Source organism: Cimex lectularius, unplaced genomic scaffold (assembly GCF_000648675.2).
Source record: "Cimex lectularius strain Harlan isolate CLEC.00 unplaced genomic scaffold, Clec_2.1 scaffold93, whole genome shotgun sequence".
Lineage (NCBI taxonomy): Eukaryota > Metazoa > Arthropoda > Insecta > Hemiptera > Cimicidae > Cimex > Cimex lectularius.
Genome location: NW_019392669.1, coordinates 360,728 through 380,576, shown reverse-complemented (window position 1 = coordinate 380,576; position 19,849 = coordinate 360,728). Strand labels below are relative to the sequence as shown.

Sequence of the window (19,849 nt, the reverse complement as noted above, 5' to 3'; positions counted from 1 at the left end):
AAAATTTCCATTTTAGATTCTTCAATCTTCAACTTAGTTTATAACCCATTACAGTTCGTGGTCCGATTGACCAATTAACATTTTTCAGTCATTTAATATTTATAAAAGGTATTGGTCGAGATAAAAAAGTCAGTGTCACGAGCGGGTTTCGAACCCACGATCTTCGCCTAAATACGCCGCTGCTCTACCACTTGAGCTCAAGATCTCAAGCTCTAGGTCCAATAAAGTACAGTTCTTTAATTAAATCTTCAATGTTTGGATTAATTAGAGCTTTGTTATTATGTCATATTTTTCAGAAAATAATTGTCTGAAACGATCCCCCGAGTGCATGGACGTTGTGTTATCATGTTGTTGAGATAATGAAATGTTTCTAAACAGAATCCCCCTAATCTTGATTATTCTGACAGAATCAGTTGTTAAACTTTAAAACAAATAAATAGAATGTAGTTATATAAAGTAAACCCAATTTTTCCTAAAGGGTGAAGTTTTCTTCTAGGCCAGTTCCAGGTGGTTGAGCTTGGCTAAGCGGACCCCATTTGTATCTGGCTGGAGTCGAGGGGCGGAGGCGATTTTCCGGAAGTGTCCAGAGGACGGTAATTTCCAATCTTCAACAGATGCTTTTGGAGAAATGCGCATTTCTGTTTTATCGCTGCATGTCGCAAGTGATGAGCATGTACCTGGGTTTCGCCCGACTGACCCTGATTTAATGCCGTTGTACTCGCGTCGATTTGGACGAGAGTGTTCCAATTCGGCCGGCGTCCCACGCCTTCCGATCAGCAGCCCCGGCCCGAGTGAGAGGTGCGACACTCACTTCACATCCGTTATCTGACCCGGCCCTCCGCCGAGCGCCGTTCTTCCCTGACACTTTCACGCCGACCCTACGAGATATTATTGCGGTTCTGTCAACGTTGATGTTGAAATGGACCCTCGGGAAACAAAATCAAAATGTCTCTTTTTAATGTTCGTCCCTTTAAATTTGTCATTTGCCTTTCAGAAACAATAAAAATCCATAAAGACCATAAAAACAAAACTATTGTATGCTCACAAATAAATTCCTAGCTATACATCTTTCTATGGATAGATGTAAATATCTAAACAAGTTTCTGCAGGGTGTTCTTTTAGGTGGCCCGGCTGAATTCTCTTCAACCAATGCAGCTATCAAAAACACAAATCATACGTTTAAAATTTAGTTGTCTATAATCTTTCAATTAATTTAGGTTTTAAAGAGATAAAAAAGAGCGGGATTAGAACCCACGACCTCCGGCTCGATACGGCGCTACTCTAACCACATGAGCTATCGCGACTTGGAACCTCTCAGACACTAACTTCCCATCTCAACCCCACCTTTTCAATTTTCTCTCCTTTTTGCCATTTTTCATATTCAAAAGGTGAGGTTGACAGGGGAAATTAGTGTCCGAGTGGATCGAAGTCACGATAGCTCAATTGGTAGAGCAGCGGCGAATTTAGCCGAAGGTCGTGGGTTCGAATCCCTCTCGTGACACTGAATTTTTTATCTCAACTCAAAACCTTAATTAATTGAAAGTTATTAATTGTTCAAGCGGATCACGAAAACTAGTGAATTGTCTATAATATTGCAGGGTACCAAATCCTTTAAAATGACATTTCAGGATATAAAGGGTCATATTTGAAATTTTGAAGTTGAACTGCGCCTGAGGTAGCCTGTATAATTTTTCTCCAAAAATAGTAATACGTACACTCAAATTAACACATTTTATTATTACCCTGGTCAATGTCGGGTGATAAACCTAGTTTAGAATATAATATATTCCACACAAGTGGTGGAATAGGATTTTAAATTGATCAAAAAATGACAAAGTTATGGCAAAGAGTTTGAAAGGAAAAAAACAGTCATTAGGTTTGCTACTTATTAATCATATTTCATGTTTGAACTTCCAGCCTTGCGTAACAATGCTAAGATTTTCTCTTTTTAACCACTCTTCACCGGTGCTCAGAGCGATAGAGTCAGAGGAGATTGATTGACAAAAATTTTCTATCTTTTGCCGCATTTCTTTAACTGAGGTTGCTAGGTTATGATTGGCGTAGACACTGGTTTTTAACTGGCCCCACAGAAAATAGTCAAGTGGAGTTAAACCGAGTGACCGAGGAGGCCAACAGATCTCGCCATAATGTCCTATCCACCTATCCCGGAAGTGATGATTCAAATAAGATATCACCTGCAAAGAATTGTGGACGGGGCATCCATCAAGCTGGAGAATCATTCTTTGTCGTTGTTGCAAAGGAACATCTCTAATATTGTTAGTTCACATCAAACGTTGTTAACCACCTAATGATGACAAGAATACAAAATTCTCGAATTTCCTCTGCCCACGTTCGAAAATTCCAGCGGTTCAGTACGCCATTAGAGGTGAACTTGGATTCATCAGTCCATAGGATGTATGGAAGAACGTTTTCTTCAGCCTCCTAAATCGACATTTGTACAAGGAACGTTAGATGCATGTCGTAATCAGAATCCTAAAGTCCCTGGACGAGACGACACGGTACGGCTTAATATAAAGTCCGGAGTACATCTCTAATTTTATTTGTTGAAAAACCTAAAACCCTTCCTGCATTTCCGAGAGAGGAATTCATATTTTCCCGAACAGACGGTAAAACGTGTGGTCTTTAGTGACCGTTAGGTAATGATTAATTGGAGATCGTGAGATGCGGTCTGGTGTGACGTAGGTTTAGAAAAACATTTTCTTTATCGTGCCAACGTTTCGATCTTTACTGAAATCATCTTCAGGGCTCAAAGTGTTTGTTTTCTGTGTATATGTGTCTTTAAATGTGCATTATCTGCAATGCATAATTATGAAAAATATGCCGCAGATTGAGCAAGTCTTGTTATCTTGACCTATCCAGTCGGTTGAGTTGATCTATCCGTCTATCTTCAGTTATTGGTCTACCCATCCGTCAATTTATTTTATCTATTTGTTAAATAATTTATACCAGAAAACATAGCACGTATTTATGTAGTCCTCAGTTTATTTAATATTTTATCTACGTACATATTAATTGCATTTACATTTTTTGAAATTTTGACTTGGGGTTTTTGTTTAAATATAATCGATTTTGAAAAATTTAATGATCATGATCATCATTTTTTTTAGATTATGTAGTACTTAATGCTTAGCTTATTGACGCTTTTGATCTTTCTGCTTTCATGATATTTGTTGGTGTTTATTTGTAATTTTGATTTTTTTCTTTTACAGGTAAGAACATTATTTTTCTGCAGAACCGTGAGTACTTTTAAGTTAGCTAGTAGATTTAAGTTCGCATCCTGCTTAAGTACTTATTTATGACCCCGCAGGCTCGTTTACGCCGTGGCCTCCCACGGCTCCTGTTTTCGGCCGGTTCATACAATTTTTGGTGCCGTTACTTTTAACGAACCGTCCAAAAGGTGAAAAAGTTGTTAAACGGCATTCCCCCCGATATTCTTTGTCGTCAGAAGAGTCCGAATGCGAAAATAGGTTTTTACCCACTGCTGCCGGCGGTGTTGCCGTTTATTTGAGCCAATGGACCGGGAAACCACAGTGGGATCTTGTAAAAAAACAACAGAAACACAGTCCTTTATACACGCATCAATTAGAGAAGAATACTTTCGACGTGGCGTCTGAAGTTACGCCAATTTTTTTATGACGGATGTTCCTAGCAATAGATTTTGATTTATTATAACGACAACCGAATCTCATTACCACTTTCTGATTTTGTAAGAAATATATGCTTAGAAAAGGAAAGGAAATTGATTAAGTCGGAACACTTGTTAAAAACTTAATTAACGACCGAAGTGGGTCTGGCTTTGTCCTGAGATTGATTCCTTACGGGAAAACCTGTCGTGAAAGGACGATTTGCCAATCTTCTTCCAACCAGGGCCCTGGCTTAATAAATTATCTTTTCCAAGACGGAAAAAAAGAAGGGCGGCCTAATTGCAAAAGTGCCAAGACGGGTTGAAGTAACTTATCCGAACTTCTCATCCAGGTAGAGTTCCGAACTAAGGACAATAACTTAACAACCATATTTTAATTGTGTGGTGATTAGTGAACGTTAGTCGATGATTATTATTGATGCGGTTTGGTGTGATGTAGGTTTCAGAAAAATATTTTCTTTATCGAGCCAACGTTTCGATCTTTATTGAATTCATCTTCAGGGCTCAAAGTAATTGTTTTCTGTGTATTTGTGCCATTCTTGCGTGTCGTGTTGAGGGGAGAGGCACTCAGGTTCAGGATTTCTGAATAATCATATTTTAATTTTTACCTTCTTAATTATATTATCCATGTACAGTCACACAGCGTGTATCACAAATCAGTATCACAATCGCAACGCCTTTTTTGCTCGTAATGCATTATTATGGGCAAAACAATGTAATAAATTGTTTGTGAAATATATGAGCACAACCATTAATAAAGTGTTAATTAAATTTAATTATTTTAAATAAAGTTATTTAGTGCTTTGTAGAATAGTTGATCTCGTTTAAGTTGGTTTCATTAAAATAGGCATACAGACAAAAATACATTTTTTTTGTATTAGATGTATAGCCATAATCATAACAACGGTAGACAATATAGTTTGAATATACAATACATATAGTTTGAAATGAACTACAAAAAATATCAGTATTCGGTTCACTTCTCTTCGACTGTACTCGACGATACTCGATCATAACCTGGTTAGTTAAACTTTACGAGAAAAACCGTGTACTAAATTGTTAGTTAAATTTTTTGAGCAAAACAGTGGAATAAATTGTTAGTTAAATTTAACGAATAAAACCTTGTAATAAATTGGTAATTAAATTTTACGAATAAAACAGTGGAATAAATTGTTAGTTAAATTTAACGAATAAAACCGTGTATTAATTGTTAATTAAATTTTACGAATAAAACCGTCTAATAAATCGTTAGTTAAATTTTACGAGCAAAATCTGTAATAAATTGTTAGTAAATTTTATGAGGAAAATCTTGTAATAAATTGTTTGTAAATTTTATGTGCAAAATCTAGTAATAAATTGGTAGTTAAATTTTACGAGCAAAACCGCATAATAAATTGTTAGTTAAATGTTATTAAATTATGTGTGGTGATTAGTGACCATTAATCGATATTTATTTAGAAATCGTGAGGTGCGGTCTGGTGTGATGTAGGTTTCAGAAAAACATTTTCTTTGTCGTGCCAACGTTTCGATCTTTATTGAGATCAGCTTCATGGCCTGGATTTACAAACGGTGTTTACATATAACAATTACATTTTGGATGTGGAAAATTGAATTTATACAATGCAAAATATATTTTTTATTTATATATTCAATCAAAGTATTTCTNTGCATTGTATAAATTCACTTTTCCACATCCAAAATGTAATTGTTATATGTAAACAATGTTTGTAAATCCCAGGCCCTGAAGATGATCTCAATAAAGATCGAAACGTTGCACGATAAAGAAAATGTTTTTCTGAAACCTACATCACACCAGACGGCACCTCACGATTTCTAAATAAAGTTATTAAATTATTCCATATTTGTTTAGTGGCTACAATCGATCATATTAATTATTCCAATTAATTATTATTTTAATCGAAGGTTTTTGGTTAAAATGAAAAATTTGTGTCACAAGCGGGAATCGAACCCACGACCTTCGGCTCAATACGTCGCTGCTCTAACCACTTCAGCTGTCGTGACTTCCCGCTCGTGAAACTGACGTTTTTATAAACCTTACATAAAAAAGAATAATTAATTGAAAGAAGTAACTTGGTCAATTGACCACTAAAACATAAATGGATTAATATTTAATAAGTAAAAGAAGTATCACTTTACTAACAGTTCCCCGTGGCCATTTCTTAAGTCGCTGAGAATCGAATCCTGATTACACGACGTTTGAAAATGGCAAAAAAGGGCAAATTCGAACGGTTGTAGGCTGAGATGGAGAGTTGGTGTCCGAGAGGTCGTGGGTTCGAATCCCGCTCGTGACACTGAATTTTTTATCTCAACCAAAAACTAATGAACTTAACTAACGATTTATTACACCGTTTTGCTCATAAAATTTAACTAACAATTTATTTCATGTTTTGCTCATTCAATTGCACCATTTTCGACGAGTAGCGTCAGAACAGGACACCTACATTTTTTGTAGTTCATTTCAGACTATGTATATGTAATTTTGTCGTTATATTAATTACAACATTCTTATTTTAATATAACCCAAATTAAATGAGATCAAAAATTTAAATCAAAACCTTTTATAAAAATTATTTAATTATAATGGTTAGGCAGAAAGTTTATCAAAACTCAGGAATAACTTTATTTAAAACAATTAAATTCAGCTAAAAATTTATTACATGGTTTTGCTCAAAATAATGCATTAAAAACAAAAGAAGCTTTGCAATTGTGATACTGATTTGTGATACACGCTGTGCGCTTGACGTCGGATAGATGTGAACACCTTACCAATTTCTCTAGACATGGCGTCGGGTAGCATCGTGCGTGTTCCCCGCTTAATACAGTACTTACCAAGTTAATACCAAAAAACAACAAGCCATCCTTCGTCTCTGGCACACAAACATTCAGGATAAAAGTCCTAATAGCAATGAAACCTAAACACCAAAGAACTCACATCTTTCCATCCATATTTCCTGAAGAAGCTAGTATTAACTCCAAATTCCGCTTACGGATTAACATTCCAGTGCACAGTGTTGTGAAAGTGATCCTAGACATTTTTCAAAATAAAGAAGCGTGACCTGTGCCGTTTCTTAGCAAACAGGAATCATGAATAAAAAATTATGAGTCGTAATCTCAAGGTGTTTCTCATTTAAAAAATGGAATTTTTTCTCCATCCCTGGAATCTCTAGTCGATGTGTCCGTGTTGAATAATTCATTAATATTGCATATTTTATTAGAATTTAATGGCCCATACTAAGTCGGAAAATGTACTTTGTATCGTAATCCGTGTAAGCCCTTGTTATTAACAGATAATATTCAGAAACGCAAATAAAATTAAATCACAATTTACCACAAGTTCGACAGGCTTGAAGCCAGTAGTCTCCCCTCGCCATTCTTCGTGTGATAAAAATTGAACGAACGTTTTTCTAAACTTCATCACAAGAGATGGAGATAGAGATCATAGTGAAATTAAGGTTGTACTGACCCGAAGACGTATTTGATAGAATGGTAATCCTTTGCTAAGAAATTCTTCAAATAGTAACTGGGCTACTTTCTTGCGAGAACGGAAATGGAACCCTTTTACGACAAAACAAGTCAGATTTCGCGGTCTTAAAGAATAAAACAAAAAATGGCCCATTGGCAGTCGTAATGAGACCCAAATTATCCTATGGCTCATTAATCCGGATCAAAGCTTAGAAAAAACAAGCTACCCGATCATTTAGGCAGCGAACAAAGCCTAGCATACCAATGTATTACAGAAGCATGAAAACAATTCAGTCATTGCACTAGAAATACTGATAACCTACCTCCATTGGAAATATTTATAAGAGGGGAAATAAGGAAACGCTCATTTAGGCTCCAGAAACAATCAAATTGGCTGGGAATTAAAGACTTCAGCACGCAGCAATAATTAATAAAATCAAACACTCATTCTTAGAGAGGGACTGAATAAATGAAGACTAAGACCTAGAAGGTCTCAACAGGCTACAGAATTGAAGAAGAATTCAGGAGAACTCAAATACAATGATATGGTATACAGATGGGTGGGTCCAAAGCAAATGAAGGAACCGGATCAGGTATTTTTTTGTACAAGCCCAAATTTTCAGGGAAGTACACCTTGTTTCAACCTAAAGTACATGCCATCAACGCTTTACCCTTGGGAAATTTGATAACTGGTTACCCTAACAAAATAAGATCGGATATCCCAGTAGCTATTAAATCATTAGCTTGTAAAAACTCACATCAACGTTAGTCATTAAATGCATCCAAAATCTCTAAAACCTGGGGAAACACGACCTAATGACATCTTGGTTACCAGGACAGAAAGGAATTTTGGGTATTGAAAAGGCAGACACACTGTCCATAGGATCTTCTAGACCATATACAGGTCCTGAACCTATTCTTGGGATTATAAAAACGAACACAGAATCATCCATCACAGAATGGATCCAAAAAAGACAAAAGGAGAAGTGGATGACATCTTGGGTACCAGGACCCAAAAGAATTTTGCGTAATGAAAAGGCAGACACACTGTCCCTGGGATCTTCCTAGACCATATACTGAATTGACCATATACGTATACTTGGGGTAACAAAAACAACTAGAGAATCCTCCATCGCAGAATGGATCCAAAAAAGACAAAATGAGAAGTGGATGAACTCTAGAGGTACTTGACACAGTAAGCTTATGATAAATCAACCCTCACCAAGACTGGTAAACTTACTGCTACAGTTGGAGAGGGCCAAACTCAGAGGAGTTGGAGGACTACTAACCGGTCACTGACATTTGAGAAAACATCTACACAACATGGGTATGTACAACGATGATCCCATCTGCAGATCATGTAATGAGGAGGAGGAAGCAGCCACCCATATCATCTTCGAATGTGAAGCAACACCTCACCGGAGATTTAACCTAAAATATGGGAAAAACTTGGTGAATCAAATTGCAGCAGCGACAGTCAATGACCTGAAACGTCTAAGAAGAAGGATTCAGTCTATTGCATTGAATTAGGAAACTAGGAAGGTACAATAAGCCAGAAGGTTACATTGGCTGGGGAGCACAAACCCCGCTTCCTAGTATCCTCATTACCATATCATACCATACCATCAAAGGCTGTCAAAACTACACTTTTTGGCTTATCTTGCCCCTCGATTGGCTGGTTTTGGAATGCCTCCTTAAGTCCTACATTCAAAAACTGACCTTTTTAACTTACGGATTAAGGTTAGAATCGAACTCCTTAGCTATTGAGTTATTGCAGTCGTCATACTTATTTTAAATTCAGTGAAAATTGTACATATCAATTTACAAGTTATCTTTCGTGATTCACTAATTGATCCGTTCTGGATAATTTTATATTTGAAAAGAGTTTTCCATTTCTTTGTTGTTTCAGTAACAGCAACTGTTGAACTTGCTTGCATCCAGATTAACTGTGTTTGGAAAGCCCTCTACATTACAGCTTTCAATAAGGTGCAGGTTATAGTTATAAAAGGGTTCTGGACTCTGGATGATCTTTTATTCGAAGAAAGTCTCTATATCCTTGCTTGGTATAGAAACGTCATCAAACGTCATTAGTTGATGACTGTAGGGAAAATTGTAGGCTTATCTTGCCTGTAGATTGACTGGGTTTGAACAGCCATCTACATCACGTTTTTAATAAGTTTCTGAAGGGCTCTTTTTTATTTTTGAAGTAGGATTGAAGTCCAGCCTGTTAGTTAATGTTTCATTGGTGTGGACAACATGGAAATAATCAACCGATTTGTAGGTTATGAAATGAGGAGGAAGAAACCGCCAACCATATCAACTTCCAATTGAGATATAACCTAGGATATAAGCAAAATCCAGGGAAAGGATTTGTAGCAACGACACTCAATGTACCAGCACTCCTTAGAAGGATCGAGTTAACTGTACTAACCAAGTAACTAGGAAAGTTAACTAGGAGTTGTCAAATCGTTGATGACACGACAAGAATCGTTGAACTATGAAGTGCTACACAATTTTTTTTTGTCAGCTGAACCTGCCGATGGAAAATTATCTAAACAGCAGATGTTTTCGTGACAGTGTGGGAAAAAACGTTTAAAAACAAGTTGAAAAGCTTAACTATTCACTAACACATACTGGTCCCAAACAGGAAGAAAAAGTCTTCTTCTCTCCCAACAGGAAGGAATTGATGATCATAAACCTTTTCACTATCCATTTCCTAATAAATTACACTTTCTTATATTATAATACGTACAACTAGGCACTTTTCTAATGTATAAATCTTACATAGGATCACCGAGGACTCCTATCAATTAAAAATTAATCAATAAAAGCCTTCACTAAGTAGGCCAAATTAATAAAAAGATCGTGTTCAATTCGTACGATGAATCGATGGCTGGATTTTTAGTTTCAATCAAGCAGAACCTGACGTTCGCACAACAGCGAATTGTTTTATTGGCAATAAAATATAAATTCGGCGTTTATTTGAACTCGTGGGGCGGTTTTTCTCTGACTGACCGCCGTTGCACTCAGAAGGACGCTAATTGATGCAAATTAGCGTGAGAAACGAATCGCGTTCTCTGAAAGCCAGGAGCGACGATTAAAATCGCAATGTGGGAAATGGTCGAAACGTGCTGAAAAATAACACCCCCCCCCGGCAAGTTCTTCGAACGATTTGTCAAAATTTGTCTTTTGACCTCACGGTGTCCATTGACGAAAATGTCCTGTCTTGGCGGTCAAATCCTAGCCCAGATATTTTAACAGCCGTCCTTTGGAATTATAAGAATCTTCCTCAAACAATTTGAATTCCATTGCAGGTTTGAAGCTAAAACTGAATTAATTCTTCTAAGGAAATTTAAATGTGCCAAAACTATTTAACTAATAAGAAAAGTTGAGAGAGAGAGAGAGAGAGAGAGAAAGACAAAGTGAAAGAAGAGAGAGGGAGTGAGAGATCATTGATAGAGAGAGTAATGGATAAGGGGAGAGTGAGTGAATTATAGAGTGAGAGGGATAGACATAGTATCATTGAGCTAGAGTGAGAGAGATATCATTGAGCGAGAGAGAGGGAGAGAGAGAGAGAGAAAATGAAAGAAGAAAGAGGGGTGAGAGATCATTGAGGGAGCGAGTGATGGTGAAGGGGAGAGTGAGTGAGTAATCGAGTGAGAGGGATACAGAGAGTATCATTGAGCGAGAGAAAAAGAGAGAGGGAGAGAGGTAGACAAAATGAAAGTAGAGAGAGGGAGTGAGAGATCATTGAGGGAGAGAGTGATGGTGAAGGGGGGAGTGAGTGAGGAATAGAGTGAGAGGGATACAGATAGTATCATTGAGCGAGAGAAAGAGAGTGAGAGAGATATCATTGAGCGAGAGAGAGAGAGAGAGAGAGAGAGAGAGAGAGAGAGAGAGAGAGAGAGTGAGAGTGAGTGAGAGAGATATCATTGAGCGAGAGAGAGAGAGAGAGAAAGAGAGAGAGAGAGAGAGTGAAACAGATATCATTGAGCGAGAGAGAGAGAGAGAGAGAGAGAGAGAGAGAGAGTGAAACAGATATCATTGAGCGAGAGAGAGAGAGAGAGAGAGAGAAAATGGAAGAAGAGAGAGGGGGTGAGAGATCATTGAGGGAGAGAGCGATGGTGAAGGGGAGAGTCGAAATACGTGTTTTCAAACTTGCCACATTTTTTTTATTTATTGACCAATTTAAAATTCGATTGCACCACTGTTTTCAGCATCCTTAAAGTTAAAAATCCTTTAGTCATGTGTCAGGTATTCGAAATTTTGAAGTTGAACTGGGTTTGAGATACCCCGTATAATCAATCCCCTCACACAAAAAAAGTAACAATTTGAAATCAGACTAAAAAATATGAAACACTTTTTTTAAATAGCATCGTTGATTCAAGAGAAATTCTGCCGGGACATCTAAAAATGACACCGTGTATATTTTATAAAGAAATTTTTCTTTACAACAAACTTTCACTACAGTAAATTTCATGAAATTTGCAACCAGTATCTTTAAGTAGATTGCTACGTCGTGGTTCTTCAGTGGTTGTCTGTTCGTTTCTCCCGTGATCGTCCTTAATAGCCAAAGTAAATATATATGTTGTACATAAGTATATTGTATACCTTTGTATATTACCATTAAGCCTTGACAGTAGGAACTATAATAAAAGTAATAATAATAATACCGCTTAATATTATACGTATTTTTTTATTTAATCATTATTTCAATGTAAGGTTGAGGTTGAGTTAAAAAAGTCAGCGTCACGAGCGGGATTCGAACCCACGACCTTCGGCTAAATACGCCGCTGCTCTTCCACTTGAGCTATCCAGTGAAGGCACCAACTTCCTATCTCAACCTACCTTTCGAGAGGGAGGGAAAATTTCGAAAGGTAGGTTGAGATGAGAAGTTGGTATAATCCTCTCGGACACGAACTCTCCATCTCAACCAAGACCTTACATTGAAAGAATAATTAATTGAAAGATGTAACTTGGTCAACTGACCAATGAATTATACGTAGTATCACTAGTTTGTATTTAATACTTTCTTTATATTTTAATTGGCCTTCATCAAGAATGTCCTTTGATAAAGTGAAGTTTCAAGCCGTCCAGTGCTCTCTTTCGGCACGAGGAGCCAACTTGTATTTGCCTTTCCCTCCGACAGCTATCTCTGCAGTCAGGATTTCAAAGTACCTCCTTACATTATTATAACGTACTATTTTGTACTTGTTATATTTACTTTAAGAGATTGGTTGATATATAAAAAAAAATTTATACGGATTGTTTTTAATTTTCATAATAATTATATATAAATTGCAATAATGGTTCAATAGATGAGTTCTTAAAAAAGACAAATGCTTTGTTTTTCATGTTTCTTAAATATATCATTTTTCAATTCAAGAAAATGCAACATTCTTACAAATAATCTACCATAGGAAGAAAGAAACTTAGGCAAAACGCTGCGAACGAGGGGTCCTTTCGTCCTCGCTTTTTTCAAGGCTGACTGTAAGGCATCCTTTTCACATTCATTGTTCCTTGCAAACGTTTACAAACCTTATTTTTAAACTAAATCGTTTCAAGTTTTTTGAATATTCCGCTGAGGGAAAAACAAAAATAACGGATGAACGGACTTTCGTGACATTTACCACCCTGTGCTTTATTTTGTTACGTTACACACTTGTTTAATTTCCAAGGCCTTGACAAATTACACCGTCCTCGAGTGTAAGCAGTAAACACACTGAATTTCTATTACAAAATTCAAACTGAAAACGTGTTTTGGAATGTTTGGGGAAATTATAGATATTATAGCCAATTGGTAAAATCGGTCCGCCTATTCTCGCTGTGTTTCGGTCAAAAGTCGACAAAGCGGAGGAGGATACCTAGACGTGATCATATTTGTTTTTAATTTTTTTAAACCACGTATACTAATGTATATGCCCAGAGTCTTTACCTGGGTTAATATAATCAGAAAACAAGAATTGCAACCAGGACAGTCAATGACCTACTACTTCTCAAAAGAAGGATCCAGTCTATTGAACTGAACTAAGGAACTAGGAAAAATACGATAAGCCAAAATATTATAATGTAATAATGCAATTAATATGGAAAATTGATCCAAAGTAGGTTCATGGAATACGGAAAATTGTATCCAAAGTACATGAAATGTGGAAAATTAAATTAAAAATTACATTAATTATAGAAAGTTTTATCCAAAGAACAGTAAAAGTGGAAATTATATCCAAAGTACCTTAATTGTGAAAAATTGTATCGAAAGTTCATTAATTATGGAAAATTGTTTGCAAAAAATTAGCGAAATTCTACCCAAATTACATCAATTATGTAAAATGGTATCCAAGGAAATTTAATTATCAAAAATTGTATCAAAAGTCCATCAATTATCGAAAATAAAATCTCATTTATGTAAAATTCTAACCAAAGTACATGAACTATCGAAAATTGTATCCAAATAAAATAAATTATTAAGAAGTTCACTATTTTTCGTCGTCCGCTTGACCAATTAATAATATTCAATTAATTGAGGTTTTAAGTTGAGATAAAACAGTCAGTGTCACGAGCGGGATTCGAACTCACGACCTTCGGCTTGATACGCCGCTACTCTACCACTTGAGCTATCGTGACTTCGATCCCGAGAATCCAATCCGATTACACGACATTTGAAAAATGGCGAAAAGGAGGGAAAATTCAAAAGGTGGGGTGGAGATGGGAAGTTAGTGCCCGAGGGGATCGAAGTCACGATAGCTCAAGTGGTAGAGTAGCGGCGTATCAAGCCGAAGGTCGTGAGTTCGAATCCCGCTCGTGACACTGACTTTTTTATCTAATTTAAAACCTCAATTAATTGAATATTATTGAAAAGTTTGTCCAAAGCATTAATTGCCGAAAATCAAATCAGAATTATGGAAATTTTTTATCCAAAGTAAGATTTGATTTTCGTCAGTGAATGCTTTGGACACCGTTTTCAAGAAATTTATTTTCTTTGGATACAATTTTCGATAATTAATGTACTTTGGATAGAGTTTTCCATAAATAAGATTTTACCTATCTAAGTTGCCATAATTAATGTACTTTGCATTAAAAATTTCCATAATTCTGATTTGATTTTCGGCAATTAATGCTTTGGACAAACTTTTCCATAATTTATTTTCTTTGGATAGAATTTTCGATAATTAATGTACTTTGGATAGAGTTTTCCATAAATAAGATTTTACCTACCTAAGTTGCTATAATTAATGTACTTTGGATAAAAAATTTCCATAATGGTAAATTGTATCCAAAGAAAATGAATTACTGAAAAGTTTGTCCGAAGCATTAATTGTCGAAAATCAAATCAGAATGATGGAAATTTTTTATCCAAAGTAAGGTTTGATTTTCGTCAGTCAATGTTTTGGACACAGTTTCAAGAAATTCATTTTGTTTGGTTGTATTTTACGAAAATGAATTTCTTGAAACTGTGTCCAAAACATTGACTGACGAAAATCAAACCTTACTTTGGATAAAAAATTTCCATCATTCTGATTTGATTTTCGACAATTAATGCTTCGGACAAACTTTTCAGTAATTCATTTTCTTGGATACAATTTACCATTATGGAAATTTTTTATCCAAAGTACATTAATTATGGCAACTTAGGTAGATAAAATCTTATTTATGGAAAACTCTATCCAAAGTACATTAATTATCGAAAATTCTATCCAAAGAAAATAAATTATGAAACTGTATCCAAAAGTATCAATCGTCGAAAATTGAATCTCACTAATGAAAAATTGTATCAAAAGTATATCAGTTATTGAAAATTGTGTCCAAAGAAAATAAATGATCGAAAATTGTATCAAAAGTATATCAATTGTCGAAAATTAAATCTCAATAATAGAAAATTATATCCAAAGTACATCAATTATAGAACATTTTGTCAAAAGAAAATAAATTATATAACATCGTATCTAAAGTACATTAATTATGGAGATTGTGTCAAATCACCTAGTTATTTTTTAAGGATTATCGTCGATGATTTTTGAAGGAGATATATTATTCACTATCACTTATTGGCAAAATATATAATAATGTATCTACAGTAGGTGTATTCATTGTGGTGATTCGATTATTTATTGGAAAATCCTATCAAAACGCCATAATAATTTTACACGAGCAGTTCCCTGTAAATAAACGGTCGAGTACAAATCATTTATCATCTCCCAATTTACAAATATTAAAAACAATAATCCACGAATTCGATCGGAAATATTCACTATAATTTTTATGTAAGTCTCGGTTGAGATGAAAAAGTCAGTGTCGCGAGCGGGATTCGAACCTACCTCCGAGTGTATCGAAGTCATGATAGCTCAAGTGGTTTGAGGAACGACGTATTGAGTCGAAGGTCGTGGGTTCGAATCCCGCTCGTGGCATTGACTTTTTATTGCATTACATTTTACACTGGCCGAGGCCATCTATGAGGAGTCTACATTATTGCAATTTATATTGAAACATGTAAATTTTATGAGTGAAATGTTTGAAAAACTCAATAAATAAAAGAAACTTTTCAACTCACTAGTTCTCAAACCGATGGCATTTTTTCAATAACCTACTAGCAACTGCCAGTGTTGACCATTTATCCAAAATAAAAGAAATATCTATGTTACATTTATATTTTTAATATTTGTTTTTGATAGCGTTATACTTACGGCAAGTAATGAGAAAGTGATATATATCTTCTTTTTCATTTGTATGACACACCGGACATACAAACTTTATAGTTTCAGGATGATAATCACCGATAGGTTTATGGCTAAGGTGCAATAGTTCTCCACTCAATTGAATTATTGGATAATGGTAAATTACTCTATCTCTATTATTCAAATCGAATTGTTGTGTTCTAATTATCTGCCTGTATCCAAATATAAAATACAGTTTATTTTTACCTGCTTTCAGCTTGAATTTTAAATTTTAATGTAGTCTGTCCAGTTAAATTCATCCTCCATCGCCCGACATGGCGAGTGATGCGGTTAAACGACGCCGTATGGCCCCCGGATGACTTCAGACCACCTGTTGCACACCAGTCAAAGAAAACAGATGGTTATAAAATCACAAACCCCATTCGACACACATTCACACGTGGGCCTGATCACACGCACAGCAGGCGACAAATATGAGTCACCGGCGACACATGAAAGACGTGTAGATACATACTTCTCAACCACGATTTTAAAGCAGTTTGCACCATTGAAGACAAATAATTTCTCTCTTTATAAATACATATTTCCCCCTTCTTCCAAGAATACATATTAATTTTTTAGGTGGAAAATATGTTTTATGGTATTGGACGAATATTCTCGCTATCTTCGAGAGCTCAGCCGGCTTAAAAAGTGGTGTTTGGCCTTTCCCATCGTACAATCTTTAACAAGGCAGAACGATTACTCGTCGCCACGATTGTAAATTTTAATGAAAAGCTATTACAATTGCGACCATGTTTGGCGAGTTTGAAAAGGTGAAAATTTGAAAATCGTGCCTTCGGGCGACGATCGACCTAATGTTTCGGTCTTTGCGCTCGAAGCCTTACAGGATTCCATAACTTCGGTTAGTTTCACTTTTTTGAAACTTTTTTGGTATCAGTAACGCGATAAAGAAAATGTCTTGCACATGAGAATATTGTAATGATCAAAGTAGCGATGATAAACGGGTCAGGTTGGTCGTCAAAGCCATGTTCATCACCCCTCATACTTGAAGAAAAAATTCTTAAATCATCCCTAAGATATGGTTGTAAGTTACAGTTATGACCAAAGGTCGCTAATTTCGTCCCCGTCAATGCGTTACGTGATTTCTCACCCCGATACTTCAAATCTCCGGTGCTTTTGTTGTCTAATGACACAGTCGACCATTTCTTCACGGTCCGGACGGAGAGAGAGCACTTAAGAATCGTAACGACCGCTCATGCAAACCGGCGCGCTGTGATTCATTAGCGGAACATTTTCCACGGTCCGCCGGTTATATTTTAAAGCGAGTTAATGCTTATTTGGATTTGTTCGGTTATTTAACGCCTTGGGATAATCCGTTTTACGCCGGCTGGACTTCAAGGGCGCTCGAGGTGATCGTTGTGTTGCGATAAATTAACCTCCAGATTCACACGATTAAAGACTCTTCTCTTACGACTCGCCAAACGGCGTCTCCTTTGTATTTTTTTCACAATTAGCATCCTACCGACCCATCAGTCTTTTGCCCATTATTGGCAAAATACTGGAAAGCTACTATTGATCCGCTTGTCCAAGGAAATTCCCACAAACAGAATTCCCCATCATCAATTCGGCTTAAGGAGTTGCCACTCAACAGCACAACAAGCACATCGCATCCACACCCCTTACAAATAAATACAACTAATACAAAAATATGATAAGATAAGCCAAACCAAACCACGACATCGTTGTTTTGGCACTGATGTTTTTGCCATCGATATTTTACATTCTAATCACTACCAATGTGAAGCATCGGTTTTTTGTTTCCATACCCATCCCTAAGGCCAGCAACCCGCTGGCATCTTTTTACATTATCTTTGTTTCTCAGTATCGATTGAAATGTTCATGTCCCTCATTAAAATAAAATAAAGAGGCTTCGCACATGATATTGTCATCTCTCTCTCTCTCTCTCTCTCTCTCTCTCTCTCTCTCTCTCTCTCTCTCTCTCTCTCTCTCTCTCTCTCTCTCTCTCTCTCTTTCTATCTCCCCGCAAGAGTTGCCACAAATACTTCGGTCCAGATGGCATCTGAAAATGAAAGATGTTGCCATTCGCTGAATTGACAAATTATATCCATGTTTCTCTACTACATACAAGTATACTTAACTGGCAGCCAGCCTGTCAAAACCAAAGATCATTCTTAGTTTTTTTTTCATAATCTAAAGATGCATAGCAAATGTTTTTTGAGCAGAAAAAATTACAAAGTCGTTTTGAGATGCAAATCAACAGGGAAAGAACGATGTCATCTATTTTCTTTTCATCTCCAAATCGCCCCCTTCAGAACAACAAAGGGAAACGTCATCTCTAGGGAAAGGTGACATGAATTTTCCACGGCCAGTGCTGAGATCGACAGTTTTTCCCGGCCAATTTCCATTTCTTACTCTACTTTAGTGACTTGAGAAATTACTCGTGCCTGTGTGTTGACCGAGGACGTATGTCCACCAGATGAACTGAAAACATTTTATACGAGCCTGACTGAAGTCCCGGACGAATTGACACGTGCCTAATGGACAGAAACAGTCCTACCTTCACCCAATCCATGGTCAAAAAGATTGGTCGAAAAAAAATCTTCCATTTCTATGATTTGAGGTTATTCAGAATAATTTTAATAGCTTCAACCGGCGATTTCAAAAACTTAAGTTTGACCTACATTCGCCTTAACGCCTCTCAAATCTAAAAGAGTTTGTAATCTCAGCTCGTAACGGCATACTTCAGTAATAGGCAGGGTTGGAACAAACAGCCAGGAAACGGATGAGATCGAAAAGGCCGCTTCTTCGCATCTCCGAATTACGCTCTGACAGTCATGACTGATGAAAATGAAAGCATTACCCAACAGGTTTCACAAGGGATAAATAGCTTTTTCGCAGTTGCGAAACGGTTATCAAGGAAATGTTCCTTTTTTTTAAATCCTTCGGCCATCATTGACTTGATCAACGGCATCCGAATTGGAGTTGACCGTCAATAAATGAAAAATAGGAAGTCTTGATGCCTTGGTTAAAAAAACGGATCAGCGAAAGCCGAAATTAAGGAAGTTCTAGAAATATTTACCTTGGAGACCTATAATCCAAGTTATAATTTTTCAATATATTGTTACCGTACAATATGAATCCATTAATTTATTTCTACAGTCAAAAATAATGACAACTTGATCTTCTCCACTGAACCACTCACAGACTGACTACGCAAAATGACGATTCACAGAAACTAGTAGACCAAATCAGTGGAGACAGACGGTCCATGGCAAACCAAGACGAAGAACGTTCAAGTTTATCATTTCTATAATCGGAATGGACTTCATACTGCCATAACTGGAAAATTGACTGTTCCAATCTACTTTTGCACGATAAACATTTTTTTGGTTGTCCACAATAACTGGCGGCTGTATCGTTTGAGTGTTATGAAAAACAGTCTGGCGTCGAGGTCAAGTGTCCTAAAGTGTTGATTTGTCGTCTTCGTCACGTTAAGACTGCTTTATTTAAGCGACATCCAAATGACATCATTGAGAATAGGAGAACGGGACGATCATGTAGGATAAAATTGCCTACTTTACTTCCAAATGGGCAAAACAAGATGATCACCTACCTGTGATACCACTTTTATGAATCGTGCCAAATTGGCAAGACAGAGTCAGGCCTGAGTCAGTTGCAAACAGTGACAGAGTTGAGATGGAGATTGGGATTCAGTCAGATCATGAGTTAGTGTCAGTTGTAGAGTCAGATACAGTGACACCAGTCACCTGAATCGGAGGTAGGTCTTTCCGATGAGTCCGAATTGCCTAGCTTATAGGTACACCTTTCTAAAACCGTCTAAAAGTGAAGAAGACGTTCCTGATGAACTATGCTATGTTCGGCAAAAAAAAGTGTCTGAAGTTATGATGTGTAGTCTTAAAAGATGCTACGATAGATATATATCATATGGACAAGCTCTGACTATCTATCTATGATGTAAATTTATAATGTGAAGCTGTACAGAAGAAGC

The 19,849-nt window shown here is 36.5% G+C and overlaps 1 protein-coding gene across 10 annotated transcripts in view; it reads left to right on the top strand.

The window, feature by feature from the left end:
* LOC106672093 (probable Ras GTPase-activating protein) overlaps positions 1-19,849 on the top strand; it is a 588,817-nt gene that overhangs the window by 249,542 nt on the left and 319,426 nt on the right. For 5 of the 10 annotated variants that reach the window (XM_024225218.1, XM_024225216.1, XM_014403230.1 and 2 more), the window contains one exon: positions 3,231-3,257. The exons of the other annotated variants lie outside the window; for them this stretch is intronic. In XM_024225218.1, the coding sequence (XP_024080986.1) occupies positions 3,231-3,257 (27 nt within the window). The remainder of the gene's footprint in view (positions 1-3,230; positions 3,258-19,849) is intronic. 10 annotated transcript variants of the gene reach the window in all.